This window comes from Aethalodelphis obliquidens, unplaced genomic scaffold, assembly GCF_003676395.1.
Source record: "Aethalodelphis obliquidens isolate GAN/ISIS:26980383/991018 unplaced genomic scaffold, ASM367639v1 scaffold7, whole genome shotgun sequence".
Classification (NCBI taxonomy): domain Eukaryota; kingdom Metazoa; phylum Chordata; class Mammalia; order Artiodactyla; family Delphinidae; genus Aethalodelphis; species Aethalodelphis obliquidens.
In genome coordinates this window covers 64,644,751-64,660,706 of record NW_020837951.1, presented here as the reverse complement: position 1 = coordinate 64,660,706, position 15,956 = coordinate 64,644,751, and the positions used below count along the sequence as shown (strand labels likewise).

Genomic DNA, 15,956 nt, shown 5'->3' with positions numbered 1-15,956 from the left:
AATTTTCCATGAATTTTCCATGTTTTTCCAAGAAAACATATTCCAGCAATATGTTTTTACTGCACTTAAAAAGATGCTACAATACACATGTTGATTATATACTAACATTTCTTTATGGAAATATTACTTGCAATATTAGTATAATATATGCAGAAGAAAATTTGGGAGGCAGTGGGGCAGAAAGGGATGAGAAATATGTGACATGAGAAACTATTCAAAACTTTAAAATAAAGAGTCTTATATCTCAAGTTAATGAAAACCTGATTTCAAACATGTAATGCTACAACAGAACCTAAAATACACAGCATTAGAGGTTATATAGAAACTTATTCTTTTCTAAGGTTTCTCAATAAAATATACATTTAGTATGTTAAGAGTTTTCTTTTTTGAGGATATATCAGAGAATTTCAAAGAGAGACAGCTGTACTTTTGTTTTCTAACACTGTATTATCCAGGGCTAAAACCCAGAGCATGAAAGTAAGAATTGATCTTTTGTCTGTTTTAAGTGATCTCCCCAAGGTCCAAATGCTCACTTGGCTGCCATGCGGAGGGCACTCTCTGCATCATGGATGTTCTCCTCCAGTCGACGCTTGTCCTGCTCCAGCTGGGTAAGATGTCTATTGAGCTGACGCAGAGATTGATCTTTTCTTCTCAGCTCCATCTTTGCCTCGGAGAGACTCTGCAAGCAGACAGAAAACAGAGTTACCTGTCAGCCCTGATAATTAACTTCAATTTATGCCATAGGCTATTAAACAAAGAAGGATACAGACTGACTGAGAAGTAGACTTGGGTCATTACACATCAAGGTTTAACAAATTTTCTGCAAAAAATTTTACATACTTACTAATTAGAAATGATAGAACTGATAAGATTTTGAAAAATGTTTAGCTGCAAAATACAGCTCTGTTTTGTTTTTTTAAATACTACAAGGCAAATACATTCTATTCTTACGAAAAATATCTGATTATTAAAAACCTCAGGTTGCATTTTCTTTTAATGATAAAAAATAAAGATTTCAATGGAAAAAGCACATGAAATTTAGAGTCTATTTAAAACAAGAACTATCATATGCCAAAGTATGTGTGTGATGGAGAGGAAGGTAGATTAGGATACCTTTAAGAGAATGGGGAACCCAAAATTTAAAAGCACCACTACTCTCTTTTTAAATGTATCAATAACAGTTATGTTGCTATACACATCTCAGTGAACAAACACACTGGACTCGAAAATAAAATTCACTTATTTCCCATAAAAAACTCTCATGTCAGAGAAAACACAAACGTGATCAACATGTTTCAACAGAGAGAGTTACAAACAATACTTGCATTTGGAATTATGTTCCGTAAATATTTTCCTAGTCATAGAAATATAAAATTTGTTGATTGATATTTGCTATGTGCTTTAATCTGAAATATTCACTTAGCACAAAAATTTCAAGATAGAAGAGTATAATTTCATCTTGGAACTTTAAGGCTAAAGGTCTTAGACTCAAAAACTCTTAAGTTAAAGGAGTATTTTCTTATTTAAAATTCTAGGATGTAAAACAATATAGGGATCAGAGGATCTCTTAGCACTAAAAATCTGCTCATTCCTTTGCCTATGAAATTTCTAGCATATGAGCTTATCAACCAGTTTTTCAATTAAGTTTGTTGGACAGTGAACTAAATAATTGATTGCATACACATAATATTTTTTCTTCTTTCTCAGAGTGTAGCCACACATTAACATTCACAACTATGCTTCAAATACCCAGTAAAGAACAACCAAGATGCAATAATTTCATGTTTAAAACTTTTCCAATAATATTATTTTAATGCACTCACAATAAGTAGTATAAAAACTCAAGCTGCCTGCGTGGAGCTAAAACAATTAATTCACTCTGAACAATATGAATTGAAAGCAAAACCAGGTTGTTGTTTTTTTTAACATCTTTATTGGAGTATAATTGCTTTACAATGGTGCGTTAGTTTCTGCTGTATAACAAAGTGAATCAGCTATATGTATACATATATCCCCATATCCCCTCCTTCTTGCATTTCCCTCCCACCCTCTCTATCCCACCCCTATACGTGGTCACAAAGCACCAAGCTGATCTCCCTGTGCTATGCAGCTGCTTCCCACTAGCTATCTATTTTACATTTGGTAGTGTATATATGTCAATGCTACTCTCTCACTTCATCCCAGCTTACCCTTAAACCAGGTATTTTTAAATGCTAAAAGAAATTTAATTCAGCATTTCACTTTCAAACAGTCAAGTTGCTGTCACACAAATACAAGTCAAGGAACTAGAAATAAGCAAACTGTGACTATTTTTTAGATATTATGTTTTATTTCAAATCTTTAGTACTAACAGATCTTTAAGTATATCCCACTATGGAAATAGCCACTGATTCAAACCAACTTAAAAAGACAACAAAGAATAGATTTGAAAAGCTATGCTAAACCTACTTATTTTGTGCCAATGTTAAGATATTTAAAGGCACTGAAGTATCATGAGATTTCTTTCTTTGAAAAAATAAAACCCATTTGAGTCCTTTTAAAGGCAATATTTCTGACATCTTTCAGGTAATAAAAAATGCTGTTTTTCAGATGTGAATATAAAATTAATGATCCACCACCAGTTACACATAAAGCTTGAGTTCTTTTTCCAACAGAAATAATAGAATGTGCCACTCCATTCAAATTCTCTTGCTCAGTAGTTCTTATGAGTTGAGGTGTATATTTGTGAGGGGTGTTCAGGATATTGATTCCAGCCTCACCCAGAGCGAAGCTCACTGGTCCAATCTGTGAGAACCCATGACCTTAAAATCACTATAAAACCATACTTGACTTTTCAGCAGTTCTATGATCTCCTTCCAAAGAAGATATAACTCATAGAATTAGAATCGCCACTATATATCTAAATCTTCCAGTTTCCATCAGCTTTCATCTCCTTCTCTCAGGGGCAATGGCAGGGAGCCACCAAACTCTTCTAAAGCTTGCACTATTTCAGAGGTACAGCTGAATAGCCTACTCTAAGACTGAAATTACAGACAACAAACAAAAGAATGGTATAAATAGGTGATACGGATCATACTTCCTTAGTGTAAAAATGAAGAGATAACAGTTTTTGAAAAAAGAATAATCATAGTTATATAACTTATGGACACAGCATTCTCATTTTAAAGAGCTGAGGAACATCACAATGGAATCTATATACATCAATGAGTCCTAAGGTTCGTGGTGATGTATGCAAAACACCAAGACATAAAAAGTGATTCAGTAATATGTCTTTTCTCTGATGTTCACATTTTTGTGTTTGACGACAAAAGCAGAATCCTTAAAAATCCTAACACTAAGCTTTAAAAAAAGAAAAACAAATTCATGTGTGTGTGTATATATATGATGTATATACATACGTACCTATACCATATGTAATATATATTAGACACATATAAAATTTTAACTTCAGCTTTTCTTTTCTCCCGTTCAGATTTATCTAATTAAAACCCATGATAAACTTTATGGACTCTAATATTTCCAACTGAAGGACTGAAACCAAGAGGGTGTACCTCTGGGCAGCTAGGCAATGATGATAAGCAAGCAGGTTAGCCACTAATTTCTCAACCAGGGCAGACTGTGAAAGTCTGATGTCCTGATATCCAAGAAACTGTTCAGGGGAGAATAGGATAAATCAAGTTTAATAACTCTGCTCCTAATTGTTCCCCCAATGCTCAACTCTAATTACTTGGAGAACTCTCCTGACTGTCACCTGATATTAAGTTGTTGGAGGCTGAGCCTGGAACAGCAAGATAATCAATAAACATTTAGTGGGGAGAAGAATGAAGATCCTGTTAAGCAGTGGGAACCTGCAGCACCCAAAGCCCTTCTGCTCATGAGAAAACCTATGGGACAACCATAGCGATTGCAAAGCAATAATCCGAAGCACTGTTTTTAGGCCTTGAGGCCTTTAGGCAACAGTACATTTGAGGAAAAAAGGTTAACACGGTCACCCTAATTACAGCCCACTTTCACATACTTCATATATAAGCGAAGACAAGCCAATTAGGTAGAAAGGAAGATAAGGGAAGTTTTATTTGTATACTAATTAAACCCCTGATGAAATTAAAGGAAAAACATACAGCTCTGTAATTGTGTCTGAGAAAGGTCACTTCAGGTTCAGTTATCAGAACAGCACAGCCTTAAGATATTTCACTTAATCCACAATACAGCCCTCATTTTGTACTGAGGTCTTAGTATTTACCAAAAAAAAAAAAAAAAAAAAAAAACATTCAAAGCCTGATACTGCATTTATCTTTAAACTACGTTTTGAACAATTTTAGCTGCTAGAAAGTTAATGCTAAAAATGGTAACAAAAGTTTAAAAGAAAATATGCCATCTACACAAGAACCAATGCCACAATACTATTTATCAAACATTCCAAGTTTTCACTTTAAATCCAAAATGCTTTAAAGCAAAATTTTACAGCAAAATCCCAAGCTTACTGTATTTCAGAAGCTACTCTGTAAGATATTTATTGTATTTCTTTTAAGATAATGATCTCATTGCTCATGTACACCTCTCATAGTCCAGGAAAAAAAGCCAATGCTTTCACTCTTTTTTACTCTTCAATGCTTTCAATGCTTTTTTACTCTTCAATGCTTTCAATGCTTTTTTACTCTTATAAGAAGATAGTTTTACAACTGGTTGTTTTCCTAAGATGGTCATGAAAAGCTATGTACTACTAATGAAAGCCGGCAACGGGACTTCCCTGGTGGTCCAGTAGTTAAGAATCCGCCTTCCAATGCAGGTGATGCAGGTTCGATTCCAGGTCGTGGAACTAAGATCCCACATGCTGCGGGGCAACTAAGCCCGCATGCTACAACTGCAGAGCCCACATGCCACAACTACAGAGCCCGCGTGCCACAACTAAGACCTGACACAGCCAAAAATAATAAATTTTAAATAAATAATGAAAGCTGGCAGGAAAAGTATGGATACCAAGGAAGTAGTTAAGTATAGAGAAAGCTTAGGGACAGAATACAGGATAGATGTGAATATTAAAATATCCACACATTTTTAAAATGTCTTTTCTTATCTAGAGTTTCTGAAGTTTCTATAATAAACATATGTTACTATTGAATAAGAACAAATTATTTTCTTAAGTCATACATAATTTCATATTTCTAAAGCTTTAAACATTTATTAAGGTTAACAATTTTTTTAAATTAATTGTGAATATAAATTGAAATTCTATTACTTTGCACCTATGAAAACATTTTGTACAGTGGAATTTTTTAATAACAGTTTTATTGAGACATAATTCACATAATTCACACTTTTAAAGTGTACAATTCAGTGGGTTTTATTATATTCACAAAGCTGTGCAACAATCACCAATGGAGGTGGTTTTTTTGTTTGTTTGTTTGGTTGGGTTTTTTTGCGGTACGCGGGCCTCTCACTGTTGTGGCCGCTCCCGTTGCGGAGCACAGCCTCCAGACGTGCAGGCCCAGCGGCCATGGCTCACGAGCCCAGCCGCTCCGCAGCATGTGGGATCTTCCCAGACTGGGGCACGAACCCGTGTCCCCTGCATCGGCAGGCGAATTCTCAACCACTGCGCCACCAGGGAAGCCCTGGAGGTGTTTTTTGAAGAGAAGTTCTTAAAAAAAAAAAAACTTATCAAAACAACATGGCAACCTAAATGTAGTATATCTCATTATTTCACAGCAAGCTCTAACTTTAAATGACACAAGATATACAAGGTTTATAATTTTGTTCAGTAATAGTTTCAAAAGTATAAAATTTATAACATGAATTCCCTGAATCAGAATATTTGCTTAATAAATGTGGTATTTAGTAGAAAAGTTAAAGTACCCTGAAAGAGTGTACACAACTCTCCAATTATTATTTCTGGATGTTAAGGGAATCATCCAACAGAGTTATTTCTCTTAAGAGTACAGTACTACACTGCTTTAGACCATTAGGCCAGCTAGGAAGACCAAGCCCCGAGAGATATCGCTTTTATAGATTTTCTTTTGTCTAATGGGAAATATCTATGGATCCACATTCCTACAGACTAAAAGCTAATGGCTTATTCAATTTGGTATAAAAGTTAGTCATAGAAAATGTAAGACAAGACAACAACACAAGAGTTATGAAGAACTAAGCTACATTTCCTAGGTTAAGAAAAAAAATCTGTAACATTTTTTTTCTAAAATTTTACTACTGTCCAACTGTAACTTTTGAATAAACATTCCTAGATTGTGATAAATTGGGTAAAACATCTCAGGGCACTAAAACTAATGTTGGAAAAGGAAATGGCACTGTCTTCAGTCCTACCATTATAATGTGACAACTAGAAAATTATATTAATCAAGAATTAGTAGCTGCTGGGTAGGTCAAACTACACAGGCTGCCACAGAAAGTATAAATTTAAAATGATACAACCACCAAATTTACAATTGGGTACACAATTTAGGGATGAAACTAAAGAATGACATATTTTATAATAAAGCTTGAAAATCTATGAGATAAGCAATTAGAGAATTTACAATAAATATACAATAGTCAAAGATGTTAGTATGTGGTAAAATTAATATATGAATACATTTCAGTTTTGGTAGTCTATATTTTATATGGATAATCTGAATTAAAATTTCTGCAATTTTAAGTTTTCTTAAGGACATTATCTTTTACTATTTTCTAATAATAATTCTATGCAAAACATAGGTGACATTAATAAACCAAAGTTAAAAATCAAATAACTTACCCACTTTGGGGTTCAGTAAATGACAGCCCTTGTTAGGACTCACACATCTAGTAAGACAACAGATGTGAAAGTGTCTTATAAACCATAAAAGGCTACATAAATTTATTATGCATAATTAATGCAATACTTACACTCCTACATGTAGTGTCATTACAGTCTTCTTTAAATCCCCACCTATATGTGGCAACTTATGAGTTTCTATATTATTTCTACATCATCGCTTATATATATGCATATGTATAAACATACATAAATTGTTTAAAATAACTATTTGTATCACACTTGAAAAAGATAAAATAACATTAACAAAAAAAAGTATAAAATAAGTCACTTTTATAAATAGGCCATATGGTAGATGATTATGAAAAAATGGAGCGGATGAGCAATGAAAATGCACCTTTAAAATTTCAAAGTATGCTATAAGATTTTGCTGTATGCTTTATGATTATTGGCACCACATTCTCACATGTTCCTTTGAAAACGTTCTCTTAAATTCCATCAATATAAAAGGAAAAAAGTTAATCCTTCCCAGTAAACTAACTGAAAGTGATCAATAGTAAAATATAGTGGAAAGAAAAGGAACCTCATAAAAGTGTTCAAAACATATTTAATGCTGTTTGTTCCAAGCCTCACACAGTACTACAAAACTCTGGTAGACTAAATGTGCTAGATAATAATGAGGTAAACTGGGAGAGAAATAGTTAAAGGACATTTTAAATGACAAAAAAAGAGAAGGATGATAAAGAGAATCATGAGAGTCCTCTCAACAGGAAAATACTCTCAGAAAAGTACAGAACAGACAAGCAGCAGCTAGATTTATTGTGACACATGGCATGTAAGCAGTAATGTGGCAGTAATATTTTCTCAGAGTATAAAACAAACTGCATTTGGCTGCACTACAGACCTCAGGAGACAGAAACTAGCTGCAGGTGACAGCCACCATGATGCTGCTATAATAAAATCAGCTCTTATACGACCTCTGTGTTCTCTCAATGAATAGCTAAGAAATAAACGGATGGAATACAGTAAGTCCTTCTGTTAGACTTTATCAGCCACAGACTACTCAGCAGGTTCTAAAAACTTCACCCAGTTGACAATCCTTAGCTATGTGGAGGTCCAAAAAGCTTCAGAATTCCCTGGCAATATTTTAAATGAGTCAAGCTATGAATTAGGTTGCAGAAAAATATCATTTAGAATATAAATACTGCTTTTAAATCATTTGAGAATTACCTAAAACAAATGTCTACTAAGAATTGAGAAAATATGAATAATTTATAAAGGGCTTCACATAGTTGGATTTCTGACATTTAAATAAAAAGAACTTATTGTCAGAAGAATTTTTCAATTTCAAGAATTCTTTTTGTGATGTAATTGAATAGGGTAGATAATCCTATACAATAATTAAAAGACCTTTACATTAATATTTTTATTGTACTACAGAATTTAAATGACTATCTTGAATTCTTGAATATGTTATATATTAAATAATATTAATAAAAGTAAATCCAATATCAGCGAGTAAAAATCAATTATTTAAGAGAATCTGAAGGTCAATTTTAAACTAGAAGGGACTTCCCTGGCGGTCCAGTGGTTAAGACTTCACCTTCCAATGCTGGGGGTGAGGGTTTGATCCCTGACTGGGAAGCTAAGATCCCACATGCCTCACGGCCAAAAAACCAAAACATAAAACAGAAGCAATATTGTAACAAATTCAATAAACAGTTTTAAAATGGTCTACATGAAAAAAATCTTAAAAAAAGTTTAAATTAGAAAAATAAACAGGGTTTTTTTAGACTTAAATGTAGACAAAACAAAATCTGAGTTTTTTCTTAAAAAATGTATTCATCAAGTGAATTGTTTTGTATTAAGTATTTCACACTGATTTCTATCTTAATTTCAGAGGTATATTCACAGGGGAAAATTCTGAACCACAGACATTTCCTACATTTCTCAATCCAGAGCATTCCACCTTTGCATGAAGGCACTAGGCCTGTTCTTGAACCATGCCTGTCATATTGTAAGTGTGCAATAAATGTTTGCTATTTTTAAAGCTTATTTCCCCCAAATCCTGGGGGGAAAAATAGCTTGAGTGACAACTGAACCATATTATCATCATCATACAAGCACTTAATAGTTACATTAACTCAATTGGTTCTTCATAGTCCAGTGAGATAGATCACATTATCATTCCTATTTTACATGCAAGGAAACTAAGAATCAGAAAAGTTTACTCCAAAATATGAGCCCAGGTCTTCTAAATCTAAACCCTTAATCTTTTTGCAGTTGAGGTCACACTTGTTTCATGTGTACAACATTGTATGAAGATGTCCATACACACTTCAGCATGCTCACCATCCAAAGTTTTGTTTCCATGCATCAACATACAGTTGACCCCCTTTACCCATTTCGTCCTCCCCCTACCTCCCTTCTCCTCTGGTAACCAGTACTCTGGTCTCTGTATCTGTGTGTCTAAAACCTTATTCTTTATCCTGCACCACAACAGCAATAACCATTTCTCCAGATTTTCCATAGAATCCACTAACTGGGAAGTCCCCATGGAAATATAAAACTAGTATTTCACCTATGTATCGAGTTCTCGGCAAGGTCAGTAAGGCATTTCAGACTATTTAAATGGCTGCTTTCTATTTATATTGAAATACACTCCAATAAGGACATAAGTGTTATACAATGGCACTGCTTTAACATCAAAAATCAAAGCATGCACAATTCAGGATTCCCTGCGTGAAAGTAGGATGACTGTCATCACTTATGTACTAATGAAATAAGAAATAAATATTTGCATAGTAACGATGAATTATACAGCATGCTACTGCAGTACAGAATTTTATATAATTCAGGACCACATTGGGCTGCTGCTTTTTTTTTAACCTTTCAAAAGGCAAAGGAGTTCTCTATGTCTCTTTCCTTTATAAGTTAGCATCAGCAATGAACTTTCCCTGCAGATCTTGAAATTTGGTTGCCTAGTATATGCCTCAACTTTTAAAATATTTATTACAGGAACTCTACGCTCTCACAACAGTATATCAACCTCTACAATATCAGCACTTGTATCTAAATCCTCCTGTTAAGGAGATTTTAACTCCTATGTAAAAAGTAATCTATGTGCCTAATTTAATCTAAAAATACCACTCTTAAAGCACTGCCACCATACAGGCTACATTATAATGTTATAGTAACAGAAGAATTAGTAATTAGTACTGAAATTTGTTAATCTGAGATATAAAAGTAGAGTTGCATTTGACTTAAAAGCATTCCATTATACTTACTCTGAAAGGGATAAGGGAGAGAAGATGGGGGAAAGGAAGGCAACTGAAAGGGAGATGGAGAGCAGCAATTCAAATCCCATAGTTCTGATGCTGCTCCAAGCCATAAACGTTTATCCACAGCAAGCCTGCAATAGGTGACATGAACAAAGCAAATGGCAACTACAATAAAACCGGCTGTTTCACCTGGTTGCCCTCACATCCCAAATATCTCTACTACTGCAAATACTCGAACTAGGAGGTAAAAGTGAGAGTGATTCTCCTGTAAAAAAAAATGTACCTTCATCTAACTTGGCCCTTGAATGTAAAGCAATCTCTTCATTTGGTATCCAACTGAAAGAATGGTAACATAGTCCAACATGGAAGAAAACCTGGCTGTTTTAGGTTTGTCTAGAATATGACATCTCTAGTTTGGCCGCTCCAGAAAAGACTTTTTAAAGAAATAAAAACAACTAGGAACAGTTTATTGAATTGGGTAAACTGAAAGGAATTTAAAAATGAAATGGCTTAGGGCTTCCCTGGTGGCACAGTGGTTGAGAGTCTGCCTGCCGATGCAGGGGACGCGGGTTCGTGCCCCGGTCCCGGAAGGTCCCACATGCCGCGGAGCGGCTGGGCCCATGAGCCATCGCCGCTGAGCCTGAGCGTCTGGAGCCTGTGCTCCGCAGCAGGAGAAACCACAACAGAGAGAGGCCCGCGGTACCGCCAAAAAAAAAAAAAAAAAAAAAATCCCTAAGGAAATCTAACAGGATATTTGAAGTTATTAGTGGAAAAATGATTAAGCCATTTCTTTTCTTTTTTCACTGCTGCGGCCCCTCCCGCTGCGGAGCACAGGCTCCGGACGCGCAGGCCCAGCGCCCATGGCTCACGGGCCCAGCCGCTCCGCGGCGTGTGGGACCTTCCCGGACCGGGGCACGAACCCGCGTCCCCTATATCGGCAGGCGGACTCTCAACCACTGTGCCACCAGGGAAGCCCCAAGATACTTTTGACTATACAAGATTTTAGCCTTATAGGCTGATCCTAAAACCTAACCTCAGCATAGGATGTGACTCTACTGTATTCATCTGTTCATTCAAGATACATTTATTTTACGCCTATCCATACCACTGCCATAAATAGTAGTAATAGTAGCAACAGTAATAATAGCTAACACTTCCTGAATACTTACCTTACGCCAGACATTAACACAGTTAGCCCTCATAACAACTCTATGAGGTAAATACTATTATTCCCATTTTACAAATGAGGTAACTGAGGCAGAGTTGAAGTAACTTGCCTAGATTACACAGAGCCAGAGTTCAAAACTAGCAGTATGATATATAAATTAATGAAACACAAAGAATATACTCCTCTTGGAAATGACTTCCTATCTAGAAAGATGTAGTTTAAAAAGCATCTTGTATTAAAGCCAGGTGACCAGTGTTGTGAAGAGCATTCTCAGCAGAATAAAATGGCATGTTCTGAGAAATCCAAGAGGTAACTTACATATAAAGATAAGGAGCTATTGACAATGACAGGAGAAAAGATGAGAAAGGTACATATAGCCCAGATACGGTCAGAAAACTAGACTTTTCCTTGCATATGATTTTTATAAGTACTCCACAGAGTTGCATCACTATGTCTTGGGGGAAACGCTTGACTCAGTGAACTCCCAACCCCCAACCTTCTTTCAACCAGAATTTGCTTTACTCTTCACTACGAGCTTTTGTGCGATTCCCAACCATACAGCAGCTTTCTCTTATCTGTCTCAGGGATCATACACACAAACTATAACTGCCAAATTAGAATGAATACAAGAGATCATTCTGGCTATAATGCAACCACTCATTTACATCTTCAGTTAGGCTCTAACGAAGTTTTGATAAGATTTCACCTTTGAGAATCACGATTCAGTGATAAACTAGATAAAAAGGGATTTTAGAAAAAACTGGTTTGTGACACATCATTTTCCTTAGTATGGTAAAGACTATTATCTCAAATTCATTTTTACACAACTCAAGCCGAGAGTATATATTAAATATTTACTTTATATAAATGTAGCATCCTAGCCATATATTTTCTATTTCTACTAATAACTACATGAAATCCTATAAGTTTTTTGACTCATATGACAGAAAGCCATAAGCTTTGAGTCACAGCAGAAATGTATAATGAAAACTATCTATTATTTTAGGAGCACCAAAAAGTGGATTAACAACTGAAGTTAGCATTTTTTTAAGGAGAACTATGTTATTTGGTCTATAGTTTCAAACATATTTTTTAGATTTTTACCAATAACAAATTGGTTATTATGTTGAGTTATTTGGGGAAAAAAAGGTTAGAACAAAGTTACCACTGGCAATAATCATTAACTAAGGTTTCTAAATAAATAAGTAAAAGGGTGGGTACCAGCTTTCCCATTCTGTGATTAACGAACCACAAAAGTTAATTTTTAACATGTCTAAATGAAATATAAAAATTTTAATCCCTCTTCACTCCAATTAATTACAGAAAAAGAGACTGAGGCTGAGTAACACATAGGTTGCTAAAACGAAGCTGAAAGCTCACATCTAAAACAACCACAGTTTGGAACTTCCCTGGTGGTCCAGTGGTTAAGACTCCAGGCTTCCACTGCACGAGGCACAAGTTTGATCCCTGCTCAGGGAACTAAGATCCTCCATGCCACGAGGCACGGCCCCAAAATTTTTTGAAATAAATAAATAAATAAAACAATCACAGTTTCAGCAACAGTTAGTAGACTCAAAGAAAGTATTAGGAAAAAGCAGTCAGATGGACCCAAGCCTCAGTACAATTTCTTGAGAAACTGTGCTTAGGAAAACTTGTCTCTCTGTTTGGGGAATAATGGTTGAAAATATATATATATACTCTGAGGAAGTAACTTAATATGGTAAAACATTATTTTGTAGCTTTTCTTCAAATGGAATTTTCCTGTGTGAGGATATGCATTTGTGTACACACACGCACACACACACACACATATATATATATATACATACTCATAAATAGTACTATTTTGATTATAAAGACTCTTCCCATAACATTAGTATGGCTTACATTTCTGGTCCCTTTGTAACCAACCCATTCACCTGAAGAGAAACACACAGCCGTTCTATCCTTCTAAATGAGCGAGATCACCATCTAGTGGTGCCTCCTTGAAATGCCAAGCATAAGGCTTCTGGAGCCGAGAAAATGCTTCATGAAACACAGTTAACAGAGTCTTAATAGTCTAGAACAGTGGTCCCCAGCCTTTTTGGCATGAGGGATCGGTTTTGTGGAAGACAGTTTTTCCATGGACCAGGGTGGGGATGGTTTGGGATGATTCAAATGCATTACGTTTATTATGCACTTTATTTCTATTATTATTACATTGTAATATTAATGAAAAAATTATACAACTCACCATAATGCAGAATCAGTGGGAGCCCTGAGCTTGTTTTCACTTGCCACTCACTGATAGGGTTTTGATATGAGATTGCAAGCAGTTGATTTACTATGGTCTCTGTGCAGTCAAACCTCTCTGCTAATGATAATCTGTATTTGCAGCCACTCCCCAGTGCTAGCATCACCGCCTCAGCTCACGTCAGATCATCAGGCATTAGATTCTCATAAGGAGTGTGCAACCTAGATCCCTTGCATGCGCAGTTCACAGTAGGGTTCGTGCTCCTATGAAAATCTAATGCCACTGCTAATCTGACAGGAGGCGGAGCTCAGGCAGTAACTGGAGTGATGGGGAGCGGCTGTAAACACAGATGAAGCTTCGCTTGCTCGCCCGCCACTCACCTCCTGCTGTGTGCCAATTCCTACCTGGACAGGGACTGGTACCAGTCCATGCCCAGGGGTTGGGGACCCCGGGTCTAGAACATTGAAGTCTATTTAAAGGAAAGCAGAATAACATGCTGAACAATCTTTTTACACTAATAAGAACTCTATAGCAAAAGAAAAAAGTTCCAACTAGACACATGGCCCCCTGTTTTCAACCCTCTTAACAAACTAGGGGAAAACAGTTGCAGATGTTAAAATGTAAAGTTATAAAAAATTTGGTCAACATAGCTTACTAGAAAACAGATTCTCTATCTTTTCTGTGTTTTATAAAGTTTAAATAATTAGTTATTGTAGTGGACTATATTTGTTCCACCTCCCTGAGGGGAAAGTATACTCTCCTGTCTCACTGATATTTGGCTTGGCCATGTGGTGCCACTTCTGTAAAGATTATATATTCCCTGTCCTGTCAAAATCAAGAGTGCAGAAGTTACTTTCTTTGGCCAGTGAAATGTGAGCAGAATTTAAAAAATAATGCCACGTCCTAGCAGACAGAAGACCAGGATTGTCCTATAGAGAGACATTTATTATGAGACCAACAGTGTCCATGATAGGGGCTGCTCTATCAGCCTTTTATAAAGTGAGGAACCCATGAAGCAGAAGCACAGCTGATCCACTATATGAGTATGTGGGATATGTGAGAAGTCGCTTTTGTAAGGCCACTGAAATTTTGGAGTCATTTGTTACTGCAACATTACACACAGTATACTGACTGATACAGTCCTATTACTACATGTGACAATTTATTCTAGAATTTATTCTAGAATTTTAACAACTATGAAATCACCTGTGGACACTTTAAAAAGTCAGTTTCTAGTCTGACTTAAATACTGGATCATCAGTCGAAGAAATAAATTATAACTGAATATTACAAACCAGAGCAATGAAGGAATGGAAAAAGATATTCCATGCAAATGGAAATCAAAAGAAAACTGGAGTAGCAAGACTCGTATCAGATAAAATAGACTTTAAAATAAAGACTGCTAAAAGAGATAAGGAGGGAAACTATATAATGATCAAAGGATCAATCCAAGAAGATATAACAACTATAAGCATTTATGCAACCGAAACAGAAGCACCTCAATACATAAGGTTAACAACAATGAAAGGAGAAATCGACAGTAACACAATAAGTAGGGGACTTTAACACCCCACTTACACCAATGGACAGATCATCCAAACAGAAAATAAATAAGGAAACACAAGCTTTAAATGACACAATAGACCAGATATATTTAATTGATGTTTATAGAACATTCCACCCAAAAGTGGCAGAATACACTTCCTTCTCAAGTGCACAGAGAACATTCTCCAAGATAGATCACATCTGGGGTCACAAATCAAGCCTCGGAAAATTTAAGAAAATTGAAATCGTATCAAGCATCTTTTCTGACCACAACGCTATGAGATTGGAAATCAATTACAGGAAAAAAACTGTAAAAAATACAAATAAATGGCGGCTAAACAGTGAACTACTAAATAACCAAGAGATCACGGAAGAAATCAAAGAAGAAATTAAAAAATACATAGAAACAAAAGACAACAAAAACATGATGAGCCAAAACCTATGGGACGCAGCAAAAGCTGTTCTAAGAGGAAAGTTTATAGCAATTCAATCTCACCTCAAGAAACAAGAAAAATCTCAAATAAACAATCTAACCCTTCACAAAAACATCTAGAGAAAGAAGAACAAAGAAAACCCAAAGTCAGTAGAAGGAAAGAAATCATAAAGATCAGAGCAGAAATAAATGCAATAGAAACGAACAAAACAAGAGCAAAGATCAATAAAACTAAAAGCTGGTTCTCTGAGAAGATAAACAAAATTGATAAACCCTTAGCCAGACTCATCAAGAAAAAAAGTGAGAGGACGCAAATCAATAAAATTAGAAATGAAGGGCTTCCCTGGTGGTGCAGTGGTTGAGAGTCTGCCTGCCAATGCAGGGGACATGGGTTTGTGCCCCGGTCCAGGAAGATCCCACATGCCGTGGAGCAGCTAGGCCCGTGAGCCATGGCCACTGAGCCTGCGCGTCCGGAGCCTGTGCTCTGCAACGGGAGAGGCCAAAACAGTGAGAGGCCCGCGTACCACAAAAAAAAAAAAAAAAAAAAA

At 35.8% G+C, this 15,956-nt stretch overlaps 1 protein-coding gene across 1 annotated transcript in view; it reads right to left on the bottom strand.

Annotated features, from left to right (window-relative positions):
• CCDC171 (coiled-coil domain containing 171) overlaps window positions 1–15,956 on the bottom strand; it is a 356,794-nt gene that overhangs the window by 100,497 nt on the left and 240,341 nt on the right. Inside the window, exon 24 of the mRNA XM_027105900.1 lies at window positions 534–679. Coding sequence (XP_026961701.1) covers window positions 534–679 — 146 coding nt within the window. The remainder of the gene's footprint in view (window positions 1–533; window positions 680–15,956) is intronic.